The sequence below is a fragment of the Xiphophorus couchianus genome, chromosome 18 (genome assembly GCF_001444195.1).
Source record: "Xiphophorus couchianus chromosome 18, X_couchianus-1.0, whole genome shotgun sequence".
NCBI lineage: Eukaryota > Metazoa > Chordata > Actinopteri > Cyprinodontiformes > Poeciliidae > Xiphophorus > Xiphophorus couchianus.
The window spans coordinates 26,829,515-26,857,456 of record NC_040245.1 but is presented as its reverse complement, the minus strand read 5'-3'; the positions used below and the strand labels follow the sequence as shown (position 1 = coordinate 26,857,456).

Below are 27,942 nucleotides of genomic sequence, written 5' to 3'. Positions count from 1 at the left end.
AGAATCACTCAAAAGTGCTCAAAGTGACTGAGAGGAAAGACTCGCGTAAGCAGTGCATGTTCAAACAGTTTTATTTCTTTTTTTTTTGTCTTTATAGCTCAGATCATGATTTAAGGGTGTAAAAAAAATGGTAGTGTTACAAAACCTGCATGTGTACTTCATTAAAAAAAAAAAATATATATATATATATACAGTATATATATATATATAAACGAGAGAGAAGGAGACGCAGCTCGGCACGGCCTAGGAAGGAAGGTTGCTGCGGCACGACGCTCTCCTCGCATGTGTTTGTGAATGGCGGATCGGTTCACAGCGGCTGCTGCTCATGATGCATCATCCTGGCTCCCCATAAGATGTGTTATTTCAGGTGCAAAAAAAATTCAAATTCACCAGAGAACTTTCTCCGCTGTTCCTGCCAACGCTGACGCGTCCCTGCCTCTCTGTTGTAGACTCAGACTCGTTGGCATACAGAACACATTTTGGCAGAGCGGTGGAAAATCAAGCGCTTTGAATGCGCTGCTTTTGAATTAAGAGATTTATAGTCGTCTTGGATTGCGCGTAGGGGGTGGGGAGAAACAACTGATTTACATACAAAAAAACCCCCCAAAAAGCCTTGGTCTGAGCAGGGATGAGGCATGCAAATTGGATCCCCACCTGTCTGTTCTCTATTTACTGATCAACGCGCCAGTAAATGTTTGTGTTGAGAGATAATCTCAGCCGATGATCACTTATTATCCTTTCTGTTTCTGGAAAGATTGTGTTGTGCTCGGCTGACTTCTGAAGAGAATGCAGAAAGTGAGTCTCGTTTACTCCCCACCTCTTCCACCCACAACCACCACCGGAAAAAAAAGCAAACAAAAAAAAACATCTTTAGGATAAAAAAGGTATTGGCAGCATTTGGCTTCTATGCACCACAACTTCCAGAAAACTGCAAAGCAGCTGAAACACTGAGCTCCTCTGAATTACCATTCCGTCATAAAGAGTAAAATGTGAGAGACAGTGCCCAGTGAAGCTGTACGTAGCAGGAAGTAATCCAGCACTCCTCCTTCCTCACACGTTGCTGCTCACTGCTGGTCAGCTGGCTGCCCTGATTGTGTTTCCATGCAGACAAAGTCGCCTGTAAAACGCCACGTAGTTACAGCAGCAGCTTCATTTTGGGCACTATCATAAGATTCCCAGGACTCTCAGAGGGTGAAGCAGAGAGCTATCTAGCACTTAGCGGAGAGGAATAAACCACAACGTATAATGATGTAACGCAAGGATTCAAAATCGTTTGGCAGCATAAATTTCAGCTGTACATCACTTCCTCTCATTGACTCACTTTATTGTTTTCTCTCAATCATTTGGCTATTCTTGCCCACATTTTGATGCACGGTGCAAGTGGCGCTCATCCAACAGGAAATGAGTCAGGGTATTTTCGTAAAGGGGCAGTATTGTGTATTTTCCAGGAACATGGTTCATATTTTATAACACAATTAAGTAAATATGTTACCTTAAGTTGCTATGAAAATGCTGCATATGTCAAACATAACGTTTGACATTGTAATTTGTCACCCAGATATTTGGCCGCTGTCTCTTTAAGAAGCTCCTACTCTTTCTGACGCTCCACCTTCAGCATGTAATTTTAACACTGCTTCTTCTTTATGCCGTTTACAAGTGTTCTTAGGACCGAGCAGTCGTTAGCATAACGAGCTCAGCAGATGAGCAGTTCCACCAGGTGTTTGCTAATTGCTGCTGCCGCTAGTCTGGAGGAGCTGAGAGGGGAAAGTGGGCGGGTGTGACACCCACTTTTTCCCACACCAGGCTGGCAAACTGCTTGAAATAAAAACTAAATCAAAACATATTCACATATTTGCATAAAAATATTAAATATTTGATTTTGTTTTGCTTTATTAATGTTTAGTTTTCTATGTTCAGGTCTGCTGTTGAAAATATTTCCAATCATTAAAACTTCTTATAGTCAAGATGTGGAAACCAAAAGGAGCCCCACCCATCACTCCTACTAAGGTAATCCTGTTTTAAAAGTATTTCTGAGAAGCTGCTTCGCAAGTTGTTTATAAATGAAGCCAGTTAGATCATTTTATACGTTGAGATTTTGTATATTTTTGTAATCGCTAATACTGTGAAACTGTGGTATTTTTCATACTTCCATTGCCTCATATGAAGTTTTGACAAAGCAGCATTATAACCTCTCTGAGATGTAGCTGCTTTAAGCAGTCATCACTAAGGTCTACTTCATCTCAGCTGTTAGAACAACAATAATCAATCTGATGGCAGTGAGGGAAAAAAACCCAACATGTTTTCTCTCGCCCTGCAGGCACTCGGCAAAAACAAACACAATCCAAACAGAAGAATTTCTGTCACCGGAGACCCTGAATAAATACAAACACTATAGTTCATGGGTTCTTTAAGTCGAACTAGGCTGAAGATGTGTCTTTCAGCCTTGCAAAGGTAATTACACCAGTTTACTTTTTTTTTGTTGTTGTTTTTTTAAATTTTGTCGACCGTGAACTTTACTCGATTTTCTTTTGATCGAAGGTCAGAGCTCAGCACAAGGTAGTGCCTGTCTGTGAAGTGAAAGGGAAATGTAGCAAATTCTTAATTTTGTTTTGCAAATGAAAATCCAAAAAGTGTGTCATGAATGCAGAAAGTGTTCAGGCCCCTTTATGCCTGATATTCTTCCATTTATCCGGTGTCGGGTCGATGCCACTAAGTAAAACCAAATGCCTTCAGATGTCTAATTATTAAAAAAGAGACCACTTGTGATGGTCCCAGAGGGTTTGGCAAAAAAACATTTGAGAACAAACGGCATCATGAAGACCAAAAGACACACCAGACAGATCAGGGACAAAGTTGTGGAGAGACATAAAGCAGGGTTAGGTTATAAAACAATATAACAATCTTTGAATATCTCACAGTTGACCATCAGCACTGATTAATCCATCATCCAAAAATGAAAAGCCTTTGCCGCCACTACATGTTAATCAAGACATTGCTGCCCACCTATACCAACAGGTAAGATTGCCAATGAGTTGCAGAGAAGCAGATCCTAATAACTCTAGAAAAGCTTTAGAGGTCCACAGCTCAGATGGAAGAATCTGCTAATAAGCTATAAGCTATTAGTTATGGACTCCACAAGTATGCTCTTTATGGATGAGTGGTTTGAAGAAAGCCATTGCTTCAAGGAAGGGATAAGGAGTTCCATTTGCAGAGTGAAAGCCAGCAAACATGCGAGAGTGAATTCACACCCGCCCTGTTTGGTCCGCTTTAATTCGAACTCTGGTTTGTTTGCCTAGAAAGTCCGGTTCGTTTTGGGAGGTATGTGTAATCGAACTCTGAAGCGGAACAAGAAAAAGCAAACTCTGGTTCGACCTAAAAAGCTCGGTCTCGATTCAGTTGACGTGAACTCCGGCGCGGTTCGAATGCGTACGTGAATGCCAAGTGGAGAAACCGCTCCAAAAGCAGGAAGCGGGCTATATATCTCAGGGTATTCTGGGTAAATACTTCCAAAACATAAGTGTGAGTCTTGCGCACATATGTTCTTTTGTCTTTTACCAAAAACAAGAGAAATCCTACGACCGCTGATACATTTTTGTTTACATTTTGAGAAGAAGGAAGTTGTGCTCAGTGTCTTCTTTGGAGGTTTTCTCATTGTTTTATTCAGTGGTTCTCGGTGCGACGCCACCACAGGCGAGGGGGAGAACAGAATTTTCAGAGTTTGGATCATTTGACACATTGGAGTGTGAAACCAAACCGCACCAGCTGAAAACGCAACAAATGTTGCAATTCTAGACCCCCAATCGAACCGAGTCTACTGAACGATCAAATGTGAAAACACAATCTGTGGTCTGATTGAGAGCAAAATGTTTTTTTTTTTTTTTGGTTATTCAAAGTGCTAAGTGCAGGGGAAAACTGACACATACCCTCTGTGTGGTGAAAAGCGATGGCGGTATCATGCTGTGGAGATGCTTTTTTTTTTTCCAACAGGGTTCTAGAAAACAGATCAGTCCTGGAGGAAAATCTGTTCAAGGCTGCAAAAATACTTTAAACTGTGATGGACATTCGTCTTCCAAACATGTTTATGTATTCGCCCAGACTTGAATCCAATGGAGAACCTGTAGGTAGACTTGAAAATTGCTCTTTGCTTACGCTCTCCATCAAATGTGACTGAACTTCTGCTATTTTCCAAAGAAGAATTGGCAAAAGTTTCAGCGTCTGACAATACTCAAATTTCTTGCAGCTGTAATGGACTTAGAGAGACTAAACACAATGGTATGCCACACTTTTTGACGTTTTAACTAGTAAGATCCAGTTAAAAAAAGAAAAAGGATGCATCACGTGCTCCATCACATACAAACATGTTCAGCTTTAGTATTTTTAATGCACTTTAAGAGGCATTTCTGGTGGTTTTACTGGTTTATGCAGCTTTAATCTCATATGTATTTAATAAAAAACAACAACTAAGGAGCAGGTTCCGCTGCAGGTTGAGCATTAGAAAGACCAAAGGCAGTGGCTGCTGAAGTGGATTCTTGATATCTCCAGGTTTTCACGCCGGCCCCCTAAGGGTATCAAGAAGAGGCAGCAAAAATGAGAAACAGTTTAATTTCGCTATTATTTCAACCCCCTAATAATTGCGCAGTGGGGGCATGTAGTACTGTAATTCATTCTCATTAGAGCTTTTTTACTCTTCCTACTGTGGAGATAGTTATGCAGCTCATATGGCCAATTAAAGCACAGAATGAAAGAGATACTTCTTTGGACCAAAAAAAAAAAAAAGCCGTCAAGTAAGAGTGGGGTCTCGTGTGAATCTATCCGGGGGATATGGATATTAAAAGTTCTTCTTTTTTTTTAATGGGGGGGATCTGCGATTATCCCCCAGATATAGCAAAAACAGAGAGAGAAGAACACGCTGGCTGAAATAGCTTTGTGACCCGTGCATAACTCATAAACTGCAGTGCGGCATCAGTTGTATTAATATCACACAGTGCATCCCAGTGTATCCTCGCGCAGATGAATATTTAATTCCCACAGACCTACGGAGCCCGTTGTGCAAATTGAAGACGCGCCTCAAATGGCGCAACGCTCGTAACGACACAATCTGCAGGGCACGGCGGCGCCTCATGATGAACGGGTCTTCATTTGAAACATCTGGTTTGTGACCGGGAGGAGCGCAAGCAGTGGACGCATTACACCAAAACAGAACACGCAGAGAGGAGGGTGGCTGTGTGTGTGTGTGTGTGTGTGTGTGTGTGTGTGTGTGTGTGTGTGTGTGTGTGTGTGTGTGTGTGTGTGTGTGGAGGGGGGGAATCATCTCAACACCCTGCAGGGGGAGAGACTGCATCTGGAGCAAAACTTGAGACTTACCCCGTTTGAACATTTTGCAGGTCTGTGTCTGTATATGCGCTATTTGGTCCTGCGTCCTGCGCGTCTCATCGAGTCGTATATTCCAGGCTTTTGAAACTTGCGCCTTTCACTTTTTGGAGTCGATCGGAAGCGGATTTCCCGGAGGGGGGTGTGGACTGGTTGGGTCTGGTCAGGTGTAAGAATGTCCGGCTGTCGCTCCTCTGGTTCTCCGTGCGCTCCCGTGGATTCGGCACGGAGCCGCAGACTGCCGTGGGGTGGAGGGGGGATGGGGGGAGTGTTGACCAAAAAACAATAAGCTCCTTTTTCCTGAGATAAAATAAAAAATAAAAATAAAATAAAAGTCCGACACACCTCACTGGGAGGTTGCAAACGAGGGGACAGACAGACAGTCGCTGTGAAACCGGTGCAAATAAATCGGTTCTCCCAAGTCCAGCGTATCAGGACGCACAGCAGAACCCTCCTCGCCCAGCCAACTCCTTCCAGACCCGAATGACCGCACAGGCTTGCAGATCAGTTTCTTTGGTCAAGTCAGACCCCAGCACCACCACCAACAAAATCCAAATAAAACAAGCTGTTAAATGTCAGACGGCCATGCCCCCGTGTTCTCATCCAAAATTGCATCACAGTCGTCCGAACCTGTAATTACCATAAATTATTTGGATTCACATCCCGCCTCTGATGTCAGATTATGAGCGCATGACTCCTCAGAAATCATCCCTGCTGATGTGGACTTTGATTCCGTCGCCTTTCTCAAAAGATCCCGCTCCTTTTCCCGGCTCTCACCTCTGCTTACATTTCTGACACCTTATCTGGGAAGATCTCTCGTCGGTCTCCAACTATGGACCAGATCGCTGCGCGCCTAGGGAGGAAGGAAAGAGTGATGCCGCCTCAGCCCCTCCACAGGGCAGCGCGCTGCTCCATCCCTCTTCACTGCCAAGAGTCCTTGTCTGCACCAGCCTGGGACGCATATTATCTGACTCTGGAGGTCCGCCTGACACATCTGAGATGGAAAAAAAAAAAAAAATAATTCATTTATGTATAGTTTACTGTATACAATTGTTGGATAATGTTTCACTTTTGATTTTTTTCGTCCAACTGATCGTGTATTTTTTACTTTTTATTTTTTTTTGGGGGGGGGGGGGGGGGGGGGTTGGACATCGTTAATTTAAAAAAAAGTTACTTAGGGTAATGCTAGGGAGGAAGCATTACCTTAATGGGGGTATTGCGTAACAATTACAACGGAATCAAAATTCGCTGTATTTTTAAATAAAGTTGAAAAATTTCTGGGCAAAAGTATATCAGCTACAATCTTTTTATTGTGCGCGCGCTATATTGCTTTCTTTTTTATTTGTTTCACGTCCCTTTTATTTTTGTTTTCTAATACTTCATAAAGATGTTATTGCCTTTCAAAACATTTTCTTGCGTGTGTTTTGGTTTTGTGAGGGCGAACAGTTCCAGCTAAATATCGTATCAGACGATTCGACGTAAGTGGAAGAAGAAGAAGAAGAAGAAGAAGAAGAAGAAGAAGAAGAAGAACGTAACTTGTGTTCTGGTATTCTCCTCCCGTCCCGCCGCTGTGCCATCGATGAGTTCGGTGCTCGTCTTATCGCGCCTTTCCTCCGCAAGCGATTGGATTCGCCTTTCTGTCGCTCACGTGCTTCTTGTTTGGAAGTGAGCAAACATGGCTGCGCCCGCAACCGAAGTGGAGGTAGTTCCCGTCAAAAAGCCTGCAGGTGAAGGAAACACGTCGCCAATGAAACATGTCATTTGTCGTTTCATGTTCGCTCAGTATTTTATTAACAGTGCGAGTCACATACAGTTTTACCGGCTTTCTTGCAGGAGAGACAACGTGCTGCTTTAAATGTCTCTAATTCACACGACAACACGTCGTTGAATGTCACAGCTGATTCATTTTAAGTAAATTACAACAGTTCTCTTATAGTGCATGCTTTCTGTCTTTAGTTTTAAACCAATCATGTTCCATGAGCAAATGAACTCAGAGCTTTCTATTAGGAAAACGTGCTGAAATTAGTCTACTTTTTAAGCAAACGTGAGTATGGAAAGCCGTCAGTTAGTATAATTAATGCAAAAATCATACCACGTCTTAAAATGCTTTACACTATTTTCCTCATTCAATGGCTTTCCACTTTAAACTTTGGTTCCTTTTTGAATTAACTTAAAATAATACAAAATAGTTCTTATAATATTTGAGTAGACTGCCTCTACTTTTTGTCAAAATTAAAAGTAGACTATGCGTTTGCTTAAGACGTTATAAAGGAAGTGCTAAGGAAATGGGATGGTTGTCTGTCGTAAATTCAAGAGAAGTACTAGTTTTGAGTAAATTAGTTGTTCTTTAAAAAAAATTCATTTTGAGATAAAACAAAAGAAGAAGAAATTAGCTAATTGAACTTTTTAAGCATACCTTAACCTATTATGTTGTTCAGGGATGGGAAAAATAGGCAAGCGTTTAACAAAATATCCACCTCAGCTAGTATTTTATTGCTCTTATTGAGCACTGTAGACTGTGAAGATACAAAATTCATTTTTCAAAGAGTAAGATGAGCAATCATATTTTTACACAGTGTCATGCATTACAGTTTTAATAAAAACTAACCTTGAGAACAGTTTTTGTGTATAGATGACTGTAACTCATCATCTAAAAAATGGAGCAATCTTCTTGACAATGTCTCCAAATGTCTCGCTCGACTCTTAACTGGAAACGTGAGCATGTAGCCACAGTTCCAGCTCCTCTGCATTGGCTGCCAGTTTCTTACCGGATGTTATTTTTTAAATTCTTTTGTAGTTTCTTTTTGTTTTTTCTTTTTTTTAAAGTTATGAACGGCCTAGGATGCGCCTTTGTCTTTTCCAGAACACTTTGATTAAACAATAAACTGCTCTTACATGTTCCCAGAACCAGACATAAAATCAGAGGAGACCGGACATTTGTGTCACTGCTCCTTTTTGTGTAACAACTTACCCTTCGATATTACTGGAACACTTCACATCCCTCCTTTAAAACAATTCTTTTATTCTTCTAATGCATTGTGATCCAACTAGCTTGCCTGTTTAATTTATTGTTTTATTCTGATGTCTTTTCATCTGTATTTTCTTTCTCTTATGAATACCACACAAAACTTTTTTGCAGTTAATATCGGTTCTTAAACTGCTTCAGAAGTGAAGCTGGTGTAGATTTGTTATCCATCTCTGAAAATGTCTTTCGTCTACAACAGAAATGTAGACGAAAGCTCATATGTTTGGTGGTGGTCGGCGGCGCACATGTTGGGAATCACACTCATGTTTTCTAGTCTTGTCCAATTATTAACCCCTTCTGGGATAATGTTTCCCTATATATATATATACATATATATATATATAAACATTCTTGAAGATCAAAAGTTTGCCATCATAGGAGCCATTCCTGAAGACTTGGTTGAAAAATGGCAAAAAAAACAAACAACAAAATATATATATATATAGTGTTATATTTAGCCTTATGTGTTGTTGCAGGGTAATTTTTTCTTTCTTTTAGTCCTCACTGTTTCAGTAAAAACTGCTGTTTGTGCTGGTTGTTCATCGTAGCTCAACAATTCATGTGTGCTGCTGTGTTTGAAACTAAAGTGATTTCTGCAATTTCATACCATTTTTTCTTCTTATTTCAAACTATATGATGTAGATGGTCTTTTAAAACATAAAAAGAAAATCTTGATTGTTTTCCTTTTAATAGAAATGTATTTACACCCATCCCCCCTCTGTCCCCACAAAAGGGTACAGATTTTATTTAAGATCTTTTTTTTAAAGAGAAAACCTGATGAATGACTACATTATTTACATTAGCTATCTATAAATATTTCTTTTAGATTTTAGTTTTTGATTCAAACAGTAATACATTCTCCATCTTTTAAAAAAAAAAAAATATTTGCACAATGCATACTGGAATAATGCATTTATTGTGTACTCTGTGGAAATGTAAACTTGCACAATAAAGTTTTTTCAACTCTTCTCTGATTTCAATTAATTTTAAACCCATCAGTGATTTGTGGAAATCTAATTTGAGTGACGGTTCCTTCTCTGTAATCTGCTCTTCCCGCCCACCGGTTGTTAATGTTCTGCTGTTGGTCATCTTGTATGATTCAACCCGGTTTGTTTTCTCAAATTGATAATATGTCAACGATCACCTTTCGTCTGCAGCGCGGGGCCCTCGGCGGGTAGCCAATCAAATTCCAGATGAAATCCTCCAAGACCCTGAGCTACAGGAAGCCATCAGAGTCCTGCCGTCAAATTACAACTTTGAGATCTACAAGACCGTTTGGAGAGTGAGACAAGCAAAAGCGAAGAGAGGTGATTCCTTTAATCTTCCTGTAGACAATTTGTTCATTTTAATTTCTATATTTACACTTTCGACTCACCTTGGCTTAATATTTGCTTTCGAGAGGAAAGTTTTGCAGATGTTGAATGGTAATATGGCAGGTTTAGACAATCCTTTACATCATTGCAAAAATATATTTTGCCGATCTTACCTTAAGAAAAATATGATGTTTTACACTTATGTGTCTGCATGTGCTTTACTTTGACGAAGTTTGATTCTAACGCTGAAAATTGCCTAATTTCAACAATGCTTTTAGAAAATGAATCAGTAAGCGGAGCTCCTTTGAACAAATGATGTTTTAAAAGGGAAAATATTTTAGCTTATTTTTATTTTAATAATTTAAAGCACCAAAACAAGTTTGAGATTTTTAGATGTTGAGTATGAGTATGGTGATTTGAAAAGAGAAGCATGTTAAAAAGCAGTTCTATATTTTAGGCAGACTACATGGCACTCAACTAATGGGATAAATGTAATTTTTATTATTTCAATCAATCAACGAAGTTTATCCGCATAGTACATATCAACAACACGGTTGTTCAAAGAGCTCTGCCTTGTGAAAACCATATAAAACATCATTATATATTACATAGTTAGCAGTTGAGAATACTAATAACAGACATTACATTTTGGCGAATACCATCAATACATCAAATATGTTGGTCAATATTCCAGTTATTATGGTTCAAAAACAAGTATGCAGGTTTGTTGTCTTGATTTAAAGGGACTCAGTGTTTCAGCAGTTTTGCAGTTTTATAAGACTTATTGAGATATGACTTGGTGCAAAAGACTTAAGTAACAAAGTGAGCATCAAGGAAACTTCAGATTGTTATTTTGTCTGTTTTGCACTTTTCTCAGAAATGTTACATAAGTGTATTACTTAGAAGAGACAAAACTGTTAGAAATTCCCATATTTTCTGTTAAACTGTTGAGTTGCATGGAATATTTCACCAGTAACTCATTATTATTTCATACATATAACTAGATTTGTATTACTTCTCAGAGGTAGGGGACTTTTAGATTACATTGCATTTGGCATTTGATACAGAAAGCCAGTTTATGGTAAAAATGTTTGAAGCCATATATGAGTGTGTTTTGACTTAACTGACTTTGATAACTGCTACTGTGCAATTTCCCACCTGCAAGATGTCCTTTTTTTAAAAAAGGTTACCTTTGCCTCCACTGACAGTAAGATGAGAATTTCTGGAAACTGCCTCAGGATGAATAATCCACCAAACCAAATAGGAAAAGTAGTTTCTCTGAGCCATATTAAAAAAAAGATATATATATATATATATATATGTATATGTTATACTAACAAAACGTGCATTGAGGGTGGCTTCTTTTGAAGATGGTTTAAGCTCCATGTTGCTGTAATTTTACAGAAAGGTGTTTTGTTTTTTTTCTGGCGCTCTTCTCTCTCCCTCCTCTGGGTCACTAAACTGAAGCAAAATGCTTTTCACATGCACTTCATGTCTTGTGTGCTTTGGTGTCAGTTAACACTGAATTTGTAAATGGAACATGTTGGCCTTTTTTGATCTTTAGAGTGATGGCACTCCCATAGGAATTGTGCTGGTGTGTTATTGACAGTTGTGGAGAACTGCACTCACTCCGAAGCTGCTAGTGCCCCAACTCAGATTTTCTTTTCTCCTCACTGTCCATACAGGAAGGTTTCTAAGCACACCACCTGTGAATGCAGTTTCCTCTTTTTACTTTTCCCCTTTGAATAGGTGTGGAAAATAGAGGATGGAGGAAAAAAATTGAATTGCCCAACTGAATTCTAAAATTTACTCAAGAAAATGTAATTTCTAAAAAAAAAAATCTACCTTTGCGTGGACGTCCTCATTGAGTCCTCATTGAGTATGCGCAGACCTCCATGGAGTGAAGTATGCCAGTGTATATGAAACCCTTAAGCCTCCTCATGGGGTCAACTGCAGACCTTGTTCTTAATAAACCTACTTGGTCTTCCTCTATAGCAGAGGAGCCCAAAGTGGGTCCTCGAGGGCCGGCATCCTGCATGTTTTAGTTCTCTCCCTGGTTTAACGCACCTGGATCCAATGATGGCTCATTAGCTGGCCTAAGAAGAACATTGACATGCTGAAAGGTTGTTACTACCACCAGGGAGAGAACTAAAACGTGCAGGATGCCGGCCCTCGAGGACCCACTTTGGCACCCCTCCTCTATAGCTTGGTTTCCATTATAAATGTACACAAAACTTATTTTTTTGGCTGTTTTTCTCTCTAAAACACAAATTTCTTTCATGGTTTGTTCACTATTGGCTTGCGAGCCAGTGAGCGATGGGCCAGTTCTAATTCCAATTCAGTACTAGTTCTTTTTTCTTGACACCACTTATTTTTGTTGTAATCTGTTGATGACAATGACAAATAAATCTTATCTTATCTTTTTGTATTTCTTCTATGAAGGCGCAATCGGTATGTCCTCTGTCGGTAAAGCTTGAGTTATTCAGAGGGTTAGCGCAATAACAAATTTTGCTGGATGATAAATAGTCCCAGCAATTATTATGATAAAAGATAATATTGTAGTTTTTGAGACCATTTTCAAGCAAGTATATAGAGAATGGCAGAGTAATGCAAGGTCGACCGCTCAAATTCCAACCAACTTTAATTTTCTAAAGAACACTTAACACTGAAAGTGGAAGATATTTAAAATATCCAAAATAAAACACAAGCGCAAAACAATAAATGAAACAGAAATAAAAACCACACACAACCAAAATCATAAATAAAATGGATTATGATGTCTTTAAGAACAAAATTGCTTGCAACAAGCTTGCCCATTGCAAGCTTGCAACAATGGGCACGCTTTGTTGCTTGCCCATTGCTTGCATTGCAATGGGCAAGGAAGCTAGCCCATTGCTAGCTTCCTTGCTTCTTGTTCACACATTTAAAAATAATTGTAAATTTTACTGTTACATGACAAATCTCCAAGAAATGCATAACACTTGTCTCCGATTTAGGTTTTAACTTATCACAGGTACTTATGCGCTGACAAACTGAGAGGTGATTATTCCAAATGTATTTAAAAAAAAAATAAATAAATTTAAAAAACTGTCGGCTCCAGGGGCTCTCCTTGCAGATTGTCATTTTACCCGGCAGTCCTACATAACTTGGTGAGGCTCATTCTTTTATTTATATATTTTTTTCTGTGTCCAGTAGATTTTCCTTTCCAATAACAAACACTCTGGGCCCGACTGGGAGCCACATATTTTGGTATCTTTTCTCTTTATAGCATAGCATAGCTATTTTCAGTTTCTGCTCCCACGCAGTGCTCCATGCATGTTTTGACTTCTACTAATGCTTGGTTTTTCATCTACCAGCCTGAGCCTGAAAAAAGCTAAATATCTTTCACCAACACGTAATATATGATCCTTCTGTCCCTTATTGTCATCAATAGAAATATGCAAATTGTATGCCAAAAGGATTACATCATTGTATTTATTTATTTTTAAAGCATTTGCTGTTGGCAGTTGCAGTGTTAGGTTTGCTACATCCTGCTGGTGCAGGTTTTTTAAAATGTATTTATTTATTTTTATCTGTGCTCAGCCTTTCTCTGAACTCAAAGAGCATAACTCACCTTATCACCCTTGTTCCTCTTTGTTCCTCATAGTGTCCATCTGTTTCTTTGTCATCCTTTGAACTCCTCTTGAGTCTCACACAATTTGTTAAAAATTGGGTACAGAAGAACAACACACGATAGAATCTAATACTGACCGTCTAATAACTTTGGTTTGTATCGGCTGTGAAATAAAAAAAAGTAAAAATAACTTGGAAAAAATTGTTGATCCTCTGTACCATTTGACTTAAAAAATTATTTAGCTTTTAAAATGACCTGACTTAGGTTTAGGTTTTTGATAGATAACACTTTATTGATTTGTCCCAGCATAGCATACATTAACAAAAATAAAAATAAAAGCAATAAAAAAAACCCACTCTTACAATGCGTAGTGATGGTCTTAAACACACACACACGTAGCTCAGTAGATTGATAAAAATGTACATTTTTATCAATCTCTCATTTTTATCAATGAAGTTGTGCATTCTTCATAAAAATCACAACTTTAGAGAAAATGTATGTATTAAAAAGTTTGTTTTGTAAAGGAAATAAATCCATCCACACTATTTAGTCAAATTCTTGGAAAAAAAAAAGTATTGTCAATTATTCAAATCAACTATTTTTGATTATAACTTTGAATCAATAAATGGATGTGTTTATTTGCTTAGTAGGAAGGCTTTCGCAAAGTGTGCACATTTGATTGGCTGCAGCTATCTGTTATTTTCCTTCTTGATTGCTAATAAGACAGTAAAGGCTGGCTTACTCTTTTATTCACAAACTGAATATTATATTTCTTTCGTTACATTTTATTTTATGTTTTTAAAAAACGACATATTGGAAAATATTTATGCTTTTCACAATTTTAAATGGATAAGTCTTTATTGGGATTAAAACTACCAAACCCTTCTTGTGATTGCTGACCAGCTTTTTATGTGTTCTCACTGCTGTTTTAAAAAAAAAATGTTTTTTTGTTGTTGATGAGAATAGTCAGAAAAATCCAAAACAAAACACTGAGATCAACATGAGAAACTAACGCGATTAATGTGGATCACTTAATGTTCTGCTCATATTGCACCTAAAAACGACTTATTTTTGGAACAAAAAATATCATGTTTTCATAAGCTGCTGTTCTAATCGTTCCCTTTTGGATGGTGTTCTAATATGTCAGTACTCAGCTTGCACCGGAACCGTATCGCAGTGTCAGCTTTGTGATTCAGTGTTTTTGGCTTAGCAACGATTTTCTTTTACAACTTTTAATTAAATTTTTTTTCCCTGTTGTCTTGCAGCCTGTGTCATGCCAATCTTCAGGACACAAAATGCAAATAATGTTGATCGCTTAGCAAAGTTTCCTCTCGGATTCCACTGAATTTATCTTAAGCCTACGACAGTCGCCTGTGATTACCGTTTTCTCTGGCTTCTGATGTTGCACTTTATGGGGGGAAAAAAGTTCCAAAACGTATTGTGTTTGTCCTGGTGTAGGAAGGTTTTAGAATCTGACACAATGTTTGCAGCTACACAGTAATGAAAAAATGCAATATTTAGTCTTTATCACTCCAAACTATACCATTACGTAGATTTTAGGGTACATTGTGCAACTCTTGTTTATAGATAATTCATTACATTTTATGTTTTCTTCTTAACATTTGAGTTTTATTTCTATCAATAATGTTATATGCCGGAGATCATGTTCATAGGGAAATAATAAATGAGCTCAAACCCAAACTGCAAGTTCTTATGTAGAAGGCAGAAGGCAACTGGATTTCTAATCTTGGTTTGAAAGTCCATTCCAGATTAGGGTGCTTATCTGTTCAACACTGTTAGGTTTCTAAAGGAGCAGTATTAGGTAAAATAAACTTTTTTTGAGCTTAACATTGTGTCATAATGTTAATGTTCACTCATCAAAAACATACCTGGCGTGTTGCTTTGATTCTTTCATGCATGTTTGAGAAATCCTTTAATTTCCCGTGGCAACCAATCAGCTGTGCAAAACACTTGGGTGGACCTAGCTCCGCCTTCAAGGACAAAGCTCCTGCAAGGAACTGCAGTTTCCAAGCTTTATACTCACCGAGCGCCCCTCCCCTGCAGCTTCCCTGCTTGGCTGTTTTTAGTGTTTTTTAGTGTTTTTGTTGAGGTAAGTCTTCGATATTTGGTCTGTTGGGGCAGAAATGTCTCTCAAGTCGAAAGCATTTATAAAGCTTAGGTCTAAGCCTTAAGCTTGCACTCTCACTTCTGGCATCTGACTCATCCTTTCACAGGAACCAACAGTCGGAGACAGCTCTTTATTTTCCGTCCACTATGGCAGAGGTGCACTCTGGAATCCTTCTCCGCTAATAAACCTGCCCTTTTCCATGTAATGACCCGTCTCCTTGCCTGCATGAGCGCCGGGCGATCCCTTAACCTTTCATCTGTAAGAAGCACTCCCGCTCCACCCCCTCTTATTGCTCCGTCTATCACTCCATCCCGTGTACATCCCACCTCAGCCTGCTCGGCCCGTTGTCTGCTCCATCTTTTATTACTTCACTGAATTGCTGAAATTGTTTCAGGCCAAGTCAAGTAAAAAATACCCTTTTGTGTACTGAATTCTGGGACTTCAAACTAAACGGGTTCACAGACACGTTGATGGATTTCTGGTGGAAAGATGTGACAGAGTTAACTGGCAGAAAATGTCATTGTTGATTGAAATAAAGATTTTGGTGCAATGTTGCTCACACGGCTGTGTTGAAATCGATGGCAGGCACCTCCCATGAAAACCTCCTGCACTCTGGGTGTGTTTTTCAGAATAAACTCAATCAATAAATTTAGCTCTATCTCAGTAAATTTGAAAGTCATCAAAAAGTTTTTCTGTTATGCAGCTCAAAAAAAGTGAAACTCATATATACAGTGGGTAAAATGGGTAATGAACACATCGCCGACTTTAAAATAAATGTATTTAGAAAGATGCAAATAACATAAAAGTTTCACTAGATGTTGGCAACAACCCATCCAATCCACATATGCAAAGAAATCAAACAATACATGTACTTAAAATGTGTCATTAAATAGGTATTATTAGTGCTAATTTCTATAGATCCATCCTTTAAACCACAAAAGTTCTATTGTCCTGAACTCTGAACTCTTTGGTTTTTGGGCTGCAGTTCGGCACATCCCTTGTGATGAGCCACTTCTGAAGCAGATACAACATCAGAAGCCTCTTACCTGGGCTAAGGGGGGAAAAAAAGAAGACTGGACTGTTGCTCAGTGGTCCATAGTAATCTTTATAGATCAAAGCGAAAATTTGCATTTCATTTGTTAAATCAAAGTCAAAGAGTCTGGAGGAAGATTGGAGAGCCACAGAATTCAAGTTCTTTGAGGTCCAGTGTGAAGTTTCAACAATTAAAGCTCCCACATACTTCATACAAAGCCAAACAGTCGCCACAAAGTCAAGTGGTTTTGGGACATATGCATTGGCACACACCTTTCATGGAACACCACAGACCAGCTGTGGGACGCCCCTCCTCGTCCAGTTTACGCCACGCCACTGCTGTCGGGAGATTCTCCTTACCTCAATGCATCCTCTGTTTAGCTTTTCCAAAACAGTCACGGAGCTAGAGCCACACTTTCTTTTAGACTTCCTCCTCTGTGAACAACGATGTTACAGTTTTCATCCAGGAGTTAACTATTTGCCAGTCTTATTATTATTATTATTATAGTACTAGAGAAGGATCGAGCAAATGTACATTATTCCTCACCGCGTCAGATAAACGTTCCGTAAAAGTACTCATGTTCTACGAATTCAAAAACCAGATAGTGGAAGCGGTCTAGTTGAGGAGAAATATCAACTCTGCTATCTGAGCTCATTTACGCATAAAATATGGCAACAAACTTCTGACCACGCAAACAACACTTCGAAATAGTTCAACCAGGGTCTGGTGTAGAGTTCGGCAGGCGGATGCCTCCCTACAGACAAAATGACACAATTTTCGTCACGCGTCGTCTACATCAATGAGAACAGATTTTGGCACTTCAGATGAAGTATGTCGGGACCTTTAGTGATGATTTGGGGAGTCCTGTCATCTGTTGGTGGTGGTCCATTGTTTTTTAGACATGTCCAAGGTCAGCACAACAGTCTAAGAATACCTTACTCTTCTCTCTGCTGATAAGCTTACTATAAACACTGTCCTTATGTCCTTATGGGATCTGCCCACGCTGCCAGAAGTACAAATACTTTGCTTAACGACCATGGTGTTACTGTGAAGCATCCTGCCCTGACCCAAACGCCACACAGAATCTGAAGTGTTGTCAAGAGGAAGATGAGGGACAACACACCCAACAGTCCATACAAGCTAAATGCTGTTATTACAGCAACCTGGGCGTTCTTAACATCTCAGCAGTGCTAGAGATCCCCTCCATGCTACATACTGTGATCCACTGCAAGAGCTCCCCTCATCAATTACTGAGTGCTTGTAATCGACTATGTTGTTTTCTGAAGAAAATAAATGTGGCTTTTGTCCAGCTGTCATCATCAAAACTATCAAACATAAATGCTTGCAATATGCCACTGAGCACAAATATATCTAACGAGTTCCACATTTTGAAATGAATTTATGAAACAAATTAACACCTTGATGTCAATTTATTGAGATGCACTTCCCATAAAATGAAGACATGACCTGCTAATTAAAGTGATCGCCACAGCAATAAAATTTAAAATGATTATTTTGAAAAGATAGAAAACGACACAACCATAAAAGTAAAAAAAAGAATCAACCCCATTTGATGTAAAATTGTCAAATTTACGTTTTGTTTTCATAATGTAGGTCATTTTTGAGAGCAATAAGAAGCACGTCACTTGCAACTCTGCGATAACCATCTTTCACTTTGAACATGAGGAAATTATTATTCAAATCTCCCACAGCTGGTGAAATAATCTACCTTTTTTATTATTTTGTCAAGTTAGAAAAAATATCTGAAAATCAGATCCTTTTTTGTTTTTAGCAAATATTCACGAGCTGCGTTCCAATCATTACCACCACATTCCTTCTCTTGACTTTGTGCCACATTCACCTTCTCGTTGTCATCCCCGTAATCCACATCTGACTTTTCGCCTTTTCTTCCTCTGAGGATTACAAATGGCTCCATCAGTGTGTTTGCAGTGACTGAGAACAAGATGTTACCATGTTTAATTAATGGACACAGAAAATTATTAATATCACTAAATGTGGCTAAATTGTTCCTGGATTAATTTTTGATATACTATTTGTTTATGGAAAAAAATCTTAAATGCATCTGTCAAGACATTTGCACTGCTGTAATGATGGACATTTTAGAGGAAAGCACTTTTATTTAAAGATGAAGATCTAACTTGTGAATGTAATTAGAGGCAAATTACTATGTTAGGATTTTGAATAGAACCTAAACTTTTTTTCTTTTATTTTTATTTCCTGATTACATCCAGCTGCTGTCATTTTAAAAGTGTATTTTTTTTTTAGCCTCAGCTAATCCTGAATGAAGTGAGGAATATCAACATAATGCTGTTTAAACCCTGAATGGCTGCATTCAAAGAAAATCAAAAACAGACAGAAGTGTTTGATCCTTTGACATTCCCTTTATCAGCCCATAAATGCAATTGCACTGATCCCAGGTCAGAGCCCTTCAAGAGAAATTAGCTGGTTTTCATCACTGATTGACTGATTTAACAGGACTTTTAATCTGATGTTAGCATTGTGTTAGAAAGTAGATCCGTTTTCCTTAAACAAAACCAGGTAATCTGGTTTACTTAGTGTAAAATCTGAGCACATTATAACAATCACAAATCACTTTTTATTTTGGCTGTACGTTTTGCACAGAGTCTAATTCTTAATTTTTGGTATCTAAAAATGGAATATTGACCAGTCATAATTACGTTTGAAAGACCTTAAATTGTAATTACAGATGTGCGACCTGTCAAATGACAGATCTAGTGACCCATCCATCCATCCATCCATCCATCCATCCATCCATCCATCCATCCATCCATCCATCCATCCATCCATCCATCCATCCATCCATCCATCTTCTTCTGCTTATCCGAGGTCGGGTCGCGGGGGTAGCAGCTTCAGAAGGGAGGCCCAGACTTCCCTCTCCCCAGCCACTTCTTCTAGCTCTTCCGGGGGAATTCTGAGGCGTTCCCAGGCCAGCCGAGAGACATAGTCCCTCCAGCGTGTCCTGGGTCTTCCCCGGGGCCTCCTCCCGGTGGGACGTGCCCGGAACACCTCACCAGGGAGGCGTCCAGGAGGCATCCTGACCAGATGCCCAAGCCACCTCAACTGGCTCCTCTCGATGTGAAGGAGCAGCGGCTCTACTCTGAGTCCCTCCCGGATGACTGAGCTTCTCACCCTATCTCTAAGGGAGAGCCCAGCCACCCTAAGGAGAAAACCCATTTCGGCCGCTTGTATCCGCGATCTCGTTCTTTCGGTCATGACCCAAAGCTCATGACCATAGATGAGGGTGGGAACGTAGATCGACCGGTAAATCGAGAGCTTCGCTTTTTGGCTCAGCTCTCTCTTCACCACGACGGACCGGTACAGCGCCCGCTTGACAGCAGACGCTGCGCCAATCCGCCTGTCGATCTCCCGCTCCCTTCTTCCCTCATTCGTGAACAAGATCCCGAGATGTAGTGACGTCATTTGAAATATGTTGAAATGAATTTTGACTCGTCAAAATGTAACTGAAGACATCTTAAATTACCTTTTAGCATAGACAAAATGTAGATCCATTTTTAGCTATCTAGAATGTAATTACGGCTAGTCAGGATGAACTGATTTTATGTTAAAAAGGTTTGCCATACACTGGCTGCACTTTGTATTGTATTTCTGTTCATTTAGTGTTTCACATATTTTACTCTTTTCATCTTTTTTTGATTCTGCAACCTAACAGATCCCTCTTTTGTCATATTTTATAAATATGTCTTAAGTTGAATATTGTGAGAAAATCACAGTTATCTGTTTATTCAGTCAGTATTTGACACAGCTCACACAAAACTGTTAAAATATGTGCTTTTAAAAAAAATTCTGCATAATTAAAAATTTAGTGCATCATGTTGTGGAAAGACGGTTGACCCTCTTGATATAAGAGAAGCCGAGTTTTGTAACAAAGTGGCTGCTTGGTAATTAATTGATTAATAAGATCTATTCGTTCACTAATCGATAACTTGCATCCCTAATAGATTATACTAGTGATTATATTGAGTGACGGAATACAACTGTTGGTTGAAAAATAACTAATGCTGTAAGTGCTCAGTTTGCGCAGGTTATCATCAACTAGATGTTTTCAGATGAACCGGCTGCATTCTACATTTTCCTCATTTCTCTATCTTAAGAAGTTTCCTTTGCCAAAGCTCCCACATGTTTTCCAGCGAATGTAGTTCAGATCCCTTGTGTGCGCCGAGCCGACTCACTTCTTATTACTGAGGTTTTGATAGAAAACATGTGAAATATCTTTATCCAGTTCATTTTTTTCTTTCTTTAATATGCTTTTTTTTGAGGAGGAGGAGGAGAATTTTTCATTCAAAGCCGGTTTGTGTGTTTACATTAGTAGCAGTCATTTGTCTTTGAAGGAATATGCATAAAGGAAAGGGGCTCCCTGATTGCATGCAGGGTGCAGCAGAGATGATAGGCAAACTGTGCTTCTGGGCGCTTTTGCTTGTGTTTATTAAAATGAAAAAATAAAAGAACTAAAGCATGCCTGTCTTCGAGTCTGAGAAGAGACACAAACTGCTTAGCAAAGCCCTAAAATTAGATTTTTCTTTCGGGTTTCTCGGCTCATGTGTCAGTAAATCAACTGACCTCTTATTGTTGGGATCAGAGGACCAAGTGAAAGTTAATTGGTTGCCTGACTTTAAGGGCAGAATGACTCAGCGCTGCGCATGGCGCTGGTGGCGAGTTGTGAGCCGCAGAGAGCTGCGGTAATCGTTTTGGACTCTCCAGCAGCCCGTCACCCGCTAAAACGCGACCGGCAGCAGCAGAATTAATATTTCTCTGAAATGTCACCGTTTGCTATCAGCGTTGTGAACCAGCACCGCTGTGCCGTCCACCAGGTTTGCAATAACACGTCTCCCATTGCTAGAACACGAGTATGTAACATCTGTTTGTCGTCGTCTTTTTCGTTTCAGTCGCTTTGCAGCTTCCGGAGGGCCTGCAGATGTTTGCTTGTGCCATCGCCGACATCATAGAGAGGTAAGCTGGAGGAACTAAAAAGGTGTTTTGTTTATTTTTTTATTTCAGATTATTGTTATTTGGGAGTGTGCGAACAAGCTGCAGGCGTAGAAGTCAAACCAGCAGCATGTAACCTTAAACTTGCCGTGGCCACTTGGCACTCATTAGCAGACTGAGAGCATCATTGTAACGCCACGCCTTTGACTCAACCACCAGTTCTGCAGAAAATGAGATGTGATTAAGCTGTGTTTTTTTGGGGGGGTGGTTTTTTGGACGGAGAAGATACCGGAGCTCCTGTTGCTCTCAGTTGGAGTGGAGGGAAGAGTTATCATTCTTGTTAATTACATCCACGTTGGCCCTAATGCATCAAACAGACTTTATTTTATTTTATTAAATTTCTTTTATTTCTTTACTGAAGGAAGGAGGATTTCCGATTAAACATGTTGTAGCTTCTACAAGTATTTTAGTCTTTTATATTTCGATATTTTGTTGGAATTGCATGTGATTGGCAAACACAACGTAAGGCTGCAATTATTTTAGTAATCAATTATTACATCGATTATTCTAACAATTAATTGATTAATTTGACAATTAATCTGTTAATCAGATAAAAACCTTTGCCACATTCTGCAAATGTTTCACTATGGCCTTTTTTATACAATACTGTAAATACATAAAATATGCAAGTAAACAGATAATTGAACTCCTTATTCAAATAAAAGCCATTTTGTTGACAAAAACACAACACTAAAATATTCCTTTACTCAGCAAAGGATTAATCTGCATCTAAAAAAAATACTTGTAATATCATCATGTGAAAAGCTCATCCCTTTGTACTTGACTTAGCATCAAGGCAGTGATAATGCTGATCTGTTGAATATTATTTGGATTGACTGATTAATAATTGGACATCAAATTGTGCTTAGTTGGAGATTTTATTTTACTATATTTGAACTGGGTGAAGCTAGAACTATGCCACTTCAGGAGTTCTGGGTTGAGCATATTTACAAACAAATAAGTTTTTTTTTTTATCTTAAATGCAAAATGTACAGTATATACATTGGGTCAATACAGCCAATGCTGCAATGGAATGGTTTGGATCAAAGCATGTTTATATGTTAAAGTGGTCCAGTCCATACCTAAAATCTAATGTAGAATAGGTGTCACGAGTTGAAAACATCGATTTCCACAGATTGGGAGTGACTGACAAAACTTTCTATTACCACTTGTGGAAACTCATCAACTCATGATCCACGTTTTATTGTTTCTGTTTAGTGAAACATTTTGGAAACCATATCTCATTTTCGCTTCACACCACAATCACGTGTTCATCTGTCACATAAAATCCTGATAAAACACGCTGAAGTTTCCAGTTGTAATGTGACAAAAATGCGGGGAAACGGGACACGGATGCTTTCGCTCTGCGCCGCAATGGTCCACCGCATCTGAACTCTGGTTCTGGCTGGTCTCCAGTAAATTAGATTTTGTTTTGTAGTGCTTATAAAAAAAAGACACATTTCAAAACACATTTGAGCAAGTGGGCCATAATGTACTTAAAACATCTTTTTTTTTTCTCTCTTTCTGTTTTGCTCTCCCCCTGCTTGCTGTTACTGCGGTCTCATTTTGCTCTCAGCCTGCCCTTGTTTCCCCAGGAGCTGTGCCTGTCATGTGTTCTCTTAAAGAAAATGGGTGCTATCATTAAACACTTAGCGTGGATTCCTTACTGTGTTTCGTCAATTGAAACCCGATTACAAAATGGACAAGATGAACGATAGAGTGCTGGGAGCTCCTATAAACTTTTCAGGGCGAGTGAGGTATTTGATTTCATGCAGGAAGCTTAGATCACATCAGTTTTAGTGTGTTAAGTTTGTTCTTGATTACACGGGCTTTATATTACGATGCCTTGCTGCACTTATTTAAAATATAAATAGTAAGGCCGCACACTTGCTAAGTGTTGAGCTTTGTCTTTCTGTCGCTACATTTTTATACATCATCTCTTACACCGTAATGCTGTTTATCTTTACTGCTCCTCTGTGAGGCGTCTGCTGTTTCTCTATCTCCTGTTCGACTTACAGTCAGTTCTGCTTCTTTAACACAAATAAGATAGAGTGCAGTTTTGATGATAGACTCCGGTCTTATCAGCTCTGCTGCTATCAGACTGAGAGCTGCCAATATGTGCTGCGGCGCGCTCAGACCGCACATCTGTGCAGTCCACATTGACGCTACGTGTTTGGACGTCCATCACGGAACGCCGCTAAATCGGCCTCATCTCCTCTAATGAGAGCAATTAGCGGACACTAATTGCTTTTCTGACTTCCTTTATAGCTCGTCTTTTATCATTTGTCTCTCAATGTTTTTCGCCTTCTCGTCGCCATCTGCATGATTTTTCCTCCACACTGCAAAGCAGAAAATATCTTTCTCACATAGTTTTCATTTTGATCTGCTGGATTACTGATGCTTTTTTATTTCTTAATAAAGATCAGAGCAGGCACAAAGTAAGCAGGTTTTCTAATGTTTAAAAGTTAACTTAAATTATTATAATTTTTTTTTTTTTTAAGAGAACAGATGGTTCAAACTGGAGGTGTGCTGATCAGATACTAATATCTGTATTGGTCCCGATATAAAAAAAAATTCTACATTAGGTGCCGGTGACAATGTGGCTGATCTATAAAGGCAGATCTGTTCAGTCTAATTCTATGCTTTGTGCTCTGGGTGACGTCATTCTTTATTTTTTTTATTTCACATTATATCATCCCTTCCCTGGAATAATGTCCTAAGTTATTTTTTGTCAAAAGGGATTTTGGCCAAAAAAATAACAACTAAATCATTATTTCTTTCTTTCCAAAAAATGTTTTAGGCAAAAAAAATAAAAATCACTTTGGGAAAAAATGACTTGGGTCATTATTTTAGGAAGCTTACGATATATTAGAATTTCTAATTTCAGTTTCTGAACCATTTAGAAGAATATTAGTTTTATTTATTTTTTTCTCCGAAGAGTTTTTGCGGCGCTAGTGGCTTTTTTTTTTTTTTTTGTACAGTAGGCAGACAGGAAGGAAGGTGAGGAGAGGGGGGAAGACATGCGGCAAAGGTCGTCGGGACCAGGAGTCGAACCCGCAACGTCCGCGTCGAGGACTAAGGCCTCCAAACGTGGGGCGTGCTAAACCCCTGCGCCACCACAGCACGCCCCAGAAGAATATTAGTTTTATTTTTACATGTTTATCAAAGGCAGTCAACCTATTGTTTTTGTCGGTATCAATTTCTTTATTACTTATTTCACATTGGCTGTTCTACTCCTACTTGCACTGACTGAACAAATTAATGTTGTCTTTACATGTTAGGCCAAGCTTGTGAAGCTACTGGCGTATTTATGTATGCTGGTGAAAAGTTATCAAATAAATTTGTAATTCAGTACATTTATTCAAAAAAAGAAACATTTTAAATCCATTTAGCAGAGTTTTTTCTGTATCCGATCATATCGGCCGATACTAAACCTCAGATATCTGCTTTAGTATCAGAAGTGAAAAAGGGGATTAGTTCATCTCTAGTTCAAATCACTCTTTAAAAGCCCCAAATGAAGTCATGTTTTGGTTGAATAACCATAAACAACTTACATTAGCTTTACTTTACATTTGAATAAATTCACCATTACTGTTTTTTAAAGCTTTTTAGCAGATTTTTTCATGGTTTATCCAACATTAATTTATTTAACATTAAAAGAAATTAATGCTTTTAGTCACTGCTAAGACGCTAGTATAGCTACAGTCTGACCGGGCATGATTTTAGGTTTTTAGTAGCTACAGTAGCTGTATCCTTGCCTGTGCTTGCTTTTGCCTCCCAGTTGTGTGGTCCTTGATTTCTCTGTAAAGATAAAGCCCTAACTTTTTAAAGAGGAACCTAAACCAACCTTGTTTTTCTGTCTACTTTAGCTCATACTATATATAATCTCTTAAGTTGTGCCCTTAGAGTGAGGATAGCCTTGATAACAATCTCGGCATGGCACATGAGATTTAGCAGATCCTTTCAGTGGATTAACCCATAGGTGAAAGTTTTCTGCTTCTGGATGTTTAATTTGACACCCTACCTCTCCCACCCTCCCACCTCCACCAATAAAGATTGCTTCCTGTTCTGCTGCACTGCCGTGGAGCTGTAGCTTTTCACGTTAAAACTAAAAAAAGATCACAGGACGGAGCATGACGGAATATTTAGAAGCATCTATGCAGCAAAAAAAAATGCTAGCATGTTGGCAGAACTTAGCGCTGACCTTGTCTCACCTGCAGATGTTTAGTATTACTAGAAGTCAAAATAGCATCATATGTTGGACCGATTTGTCATCCCTATTACCAACCCCTGTTACATGGACCGGGCCGAGATCCATATTGAAATTAGGATGAAAAGCTTAAGCTGCACCAATAGTTAGGACCTTCAGCTGGATGGATTGCAAAGTCTTAATGAGGACTAGCTCTTGTGAATCATGATGTGCTTCGGCCAAAACGTGTAACGTTTTATATATGCATGTTTACAATAGATAATAATGTAACAATAATATCTATTTAGTTGTTTTGGCATATTTTTGCTCAGTATTTGAACTAGGAAAAAATATGCTGAAAAGGATGATCTCTCAAACAGTTATACTTAAATACAGTGTAGCACTGTAGGAAAAAAACAAAAATAAAATTAAAAAAGAGGCAAGAATCACAACTAGCAGCAAATGACATAAATTAAAGAACTCATTGATGCTCATTAGAGCAGTGATCTGTTTGTTCCAATGCTCAGCCTCTTTTATCTGATTCTCTTTGTGCCAATTTATATAATTCAGTCCGCTGCCTGTGGTGACAATGTCATATGGGTTGAAAGATTAGTTTAGAGTCAGCTCTCACAGGCAGAATGAGAGAGGAAACTTTCTAATCAAAACCAATAATGCTGTGTAGACTGCCAGTAATGTGTGTGCTGGTAACTGCACCATTATATTTTATTGTGTGTTTCCCATTGCCTTGTTCTAGGTTTGAAAGGTACTTTTATAAGCTAGAAGCAAAATTTACTGAGAGAATCTCTGCCTACAAAGAAATATAAATGTCCTGGCTAATAACTCTCCCTTTCAGATATTCAGTACATGTCATAAAGTTCTCCAAGGCCCTTCTTTAGCCGATGCCATCTCATGATTATTGGGGTGTGATAAGCATCATTAAAAGGCTTTTCTTTGACTTTGTTTTCCAGAACAGTACAACAGATTCTGCAGTCTAGCACAGCTTAAAACGTTTGCAGGTTAGAACTGCACTGTAGGATGGTAAAAACCAGCCCCTTGTTCTAAGCGTTGCTCCGTACAGAGGGTCTGGGCTTTCAGCTACTAAAAACGATTGCTTCCTGGACGTTTTAAACTTTACAGCTTTACTGCTGTTGATAAAACTACAGGCAGACTACAATTCTACAATTGCACAGAAAATTGACGTCACAACTTCTCCTTCTATTTGTTGATTGGCCCGGCAGAGATTCTGCTTGAAGAATCTAGCTCAACGGGAGAAATCCCAGGCGTAGCACAAAAGGCAGACTAAAATCGAGTGGAATTGAGTAGGACAGCTATGGTCAGGCTAGCTACGCAGTATCGTGAACACATGCAATTTGCAATAATATTGTAAAAATGTACAATATTATTGTACAACAGCTGTACCGGTAAAAGGTACAGCTGTTGTACCTTTTACCGGTACAACAGCTGCTAAAAGAAGAAAATATAATTAAAAAGTTACTTCTGAATTATCGATAAAATTGAATTGCTGGTGATGGACACTTAACACTCCGGATAGCTGCAGTAAATGTGTGTGGAACTGCCCAAAATTACAGCAGGGTTGGAAATCAGTCAAGACTGTTGGTGTAAATGTATCTGTTGAGGAAAAAATGCCCTTGTTGGGTTGATATACACATAACTGTTTTTAGCCCCATTTTGTTAATGTTCAGAACTTTTGTCAGCTGTGGTTGAACTGTTAAGGTGCTTTATAGATAAAGTATTATGTTATGCCTAGACCAGGCCCAGTAAGCACGTGAGTTTTTGTCCAAAACCACAAGCATTAGGACAGAAATACTTAATGGGAAATGTTGCTTTTATTAGTGGAGCAGCTATTTATTAGATTTAAAAGGCAATTACTTTTTCACGCTCTTGTAAGTGTGATGAAGGAGCAAAACGATGATGATAACTTCACTATGCCATCACTGTATTGTACACAATACTTGGCAGCAGTAGCTTTCCCAGCATTGGAATACTTTGAACTTATAAGATGTGAGTGAGAAAAACGAAGAAAGATGTATGAGTAATACATTTGTTCAAATCCATATTTGATGTACAAGCTTGTACACGTACCAAAAATAATCATCCTTAATCAGATCTTCAGCCTTTCCAATAGATAAAACCTACAGATGAATAGAAAATCCGAGGGTGCTTTGTTAAAAATAGGTCTAAAGATATAACAGTGACTGAGCCTA

At 38.8% G+C, this 27,942-nt stretch overlaps 2 protein-coding genes across 2 annotated transcripts in view; one reads left to right on the top strand and one right to left on the bottom strand.

The window, feature by feature from the left end:
• The window catches only part of rtn4rl1b (reticulon 4 receptor-like 1b), a 203,951-nt gene extending 197,619 nt beyond the window's left edge, over positions 1-6,332 (bottom strand). Inside the window, exon 1 of the mRNA XM_027999209.1 lies at positions 5,365-6,332. Within this exon, the coding sequence (XP_027855010.1) occupies positions 5,365-5,377 (13 nt within the window). The 5' untranslated portion in view covers positions 5,378-6,332. The remainder of the gene's footprint in view (positions 1-5,364) is intronic.
• A 641-nt stretch (positions 6,333-6,973) lies between these two features.
• Positions 6,974-27,942, top strand: part of dph1 (diphthamide biosynthesis 1) — a 76,695-nt gene continuing 55,726 nt past the window's right edge. Inside the window, exons 1-3 of the mRNA XM_027999126.1 lie at positions 6,974-7,097; positions 9,553-9,702; positions 21,429-21,492. Coding sequence (XP_027854927.1) covers positions 7,046-7,097; positions 9,553-9,702; positions 21,429-21,492 — 266 coding nt within the window. The 5' untranslated portion in view covers positions 6,974-7,045. The remainder of the gene's footprint in view (positions 7,098-9,552; positions 9,703-21,428; positions 21,493-27,942) is intronic.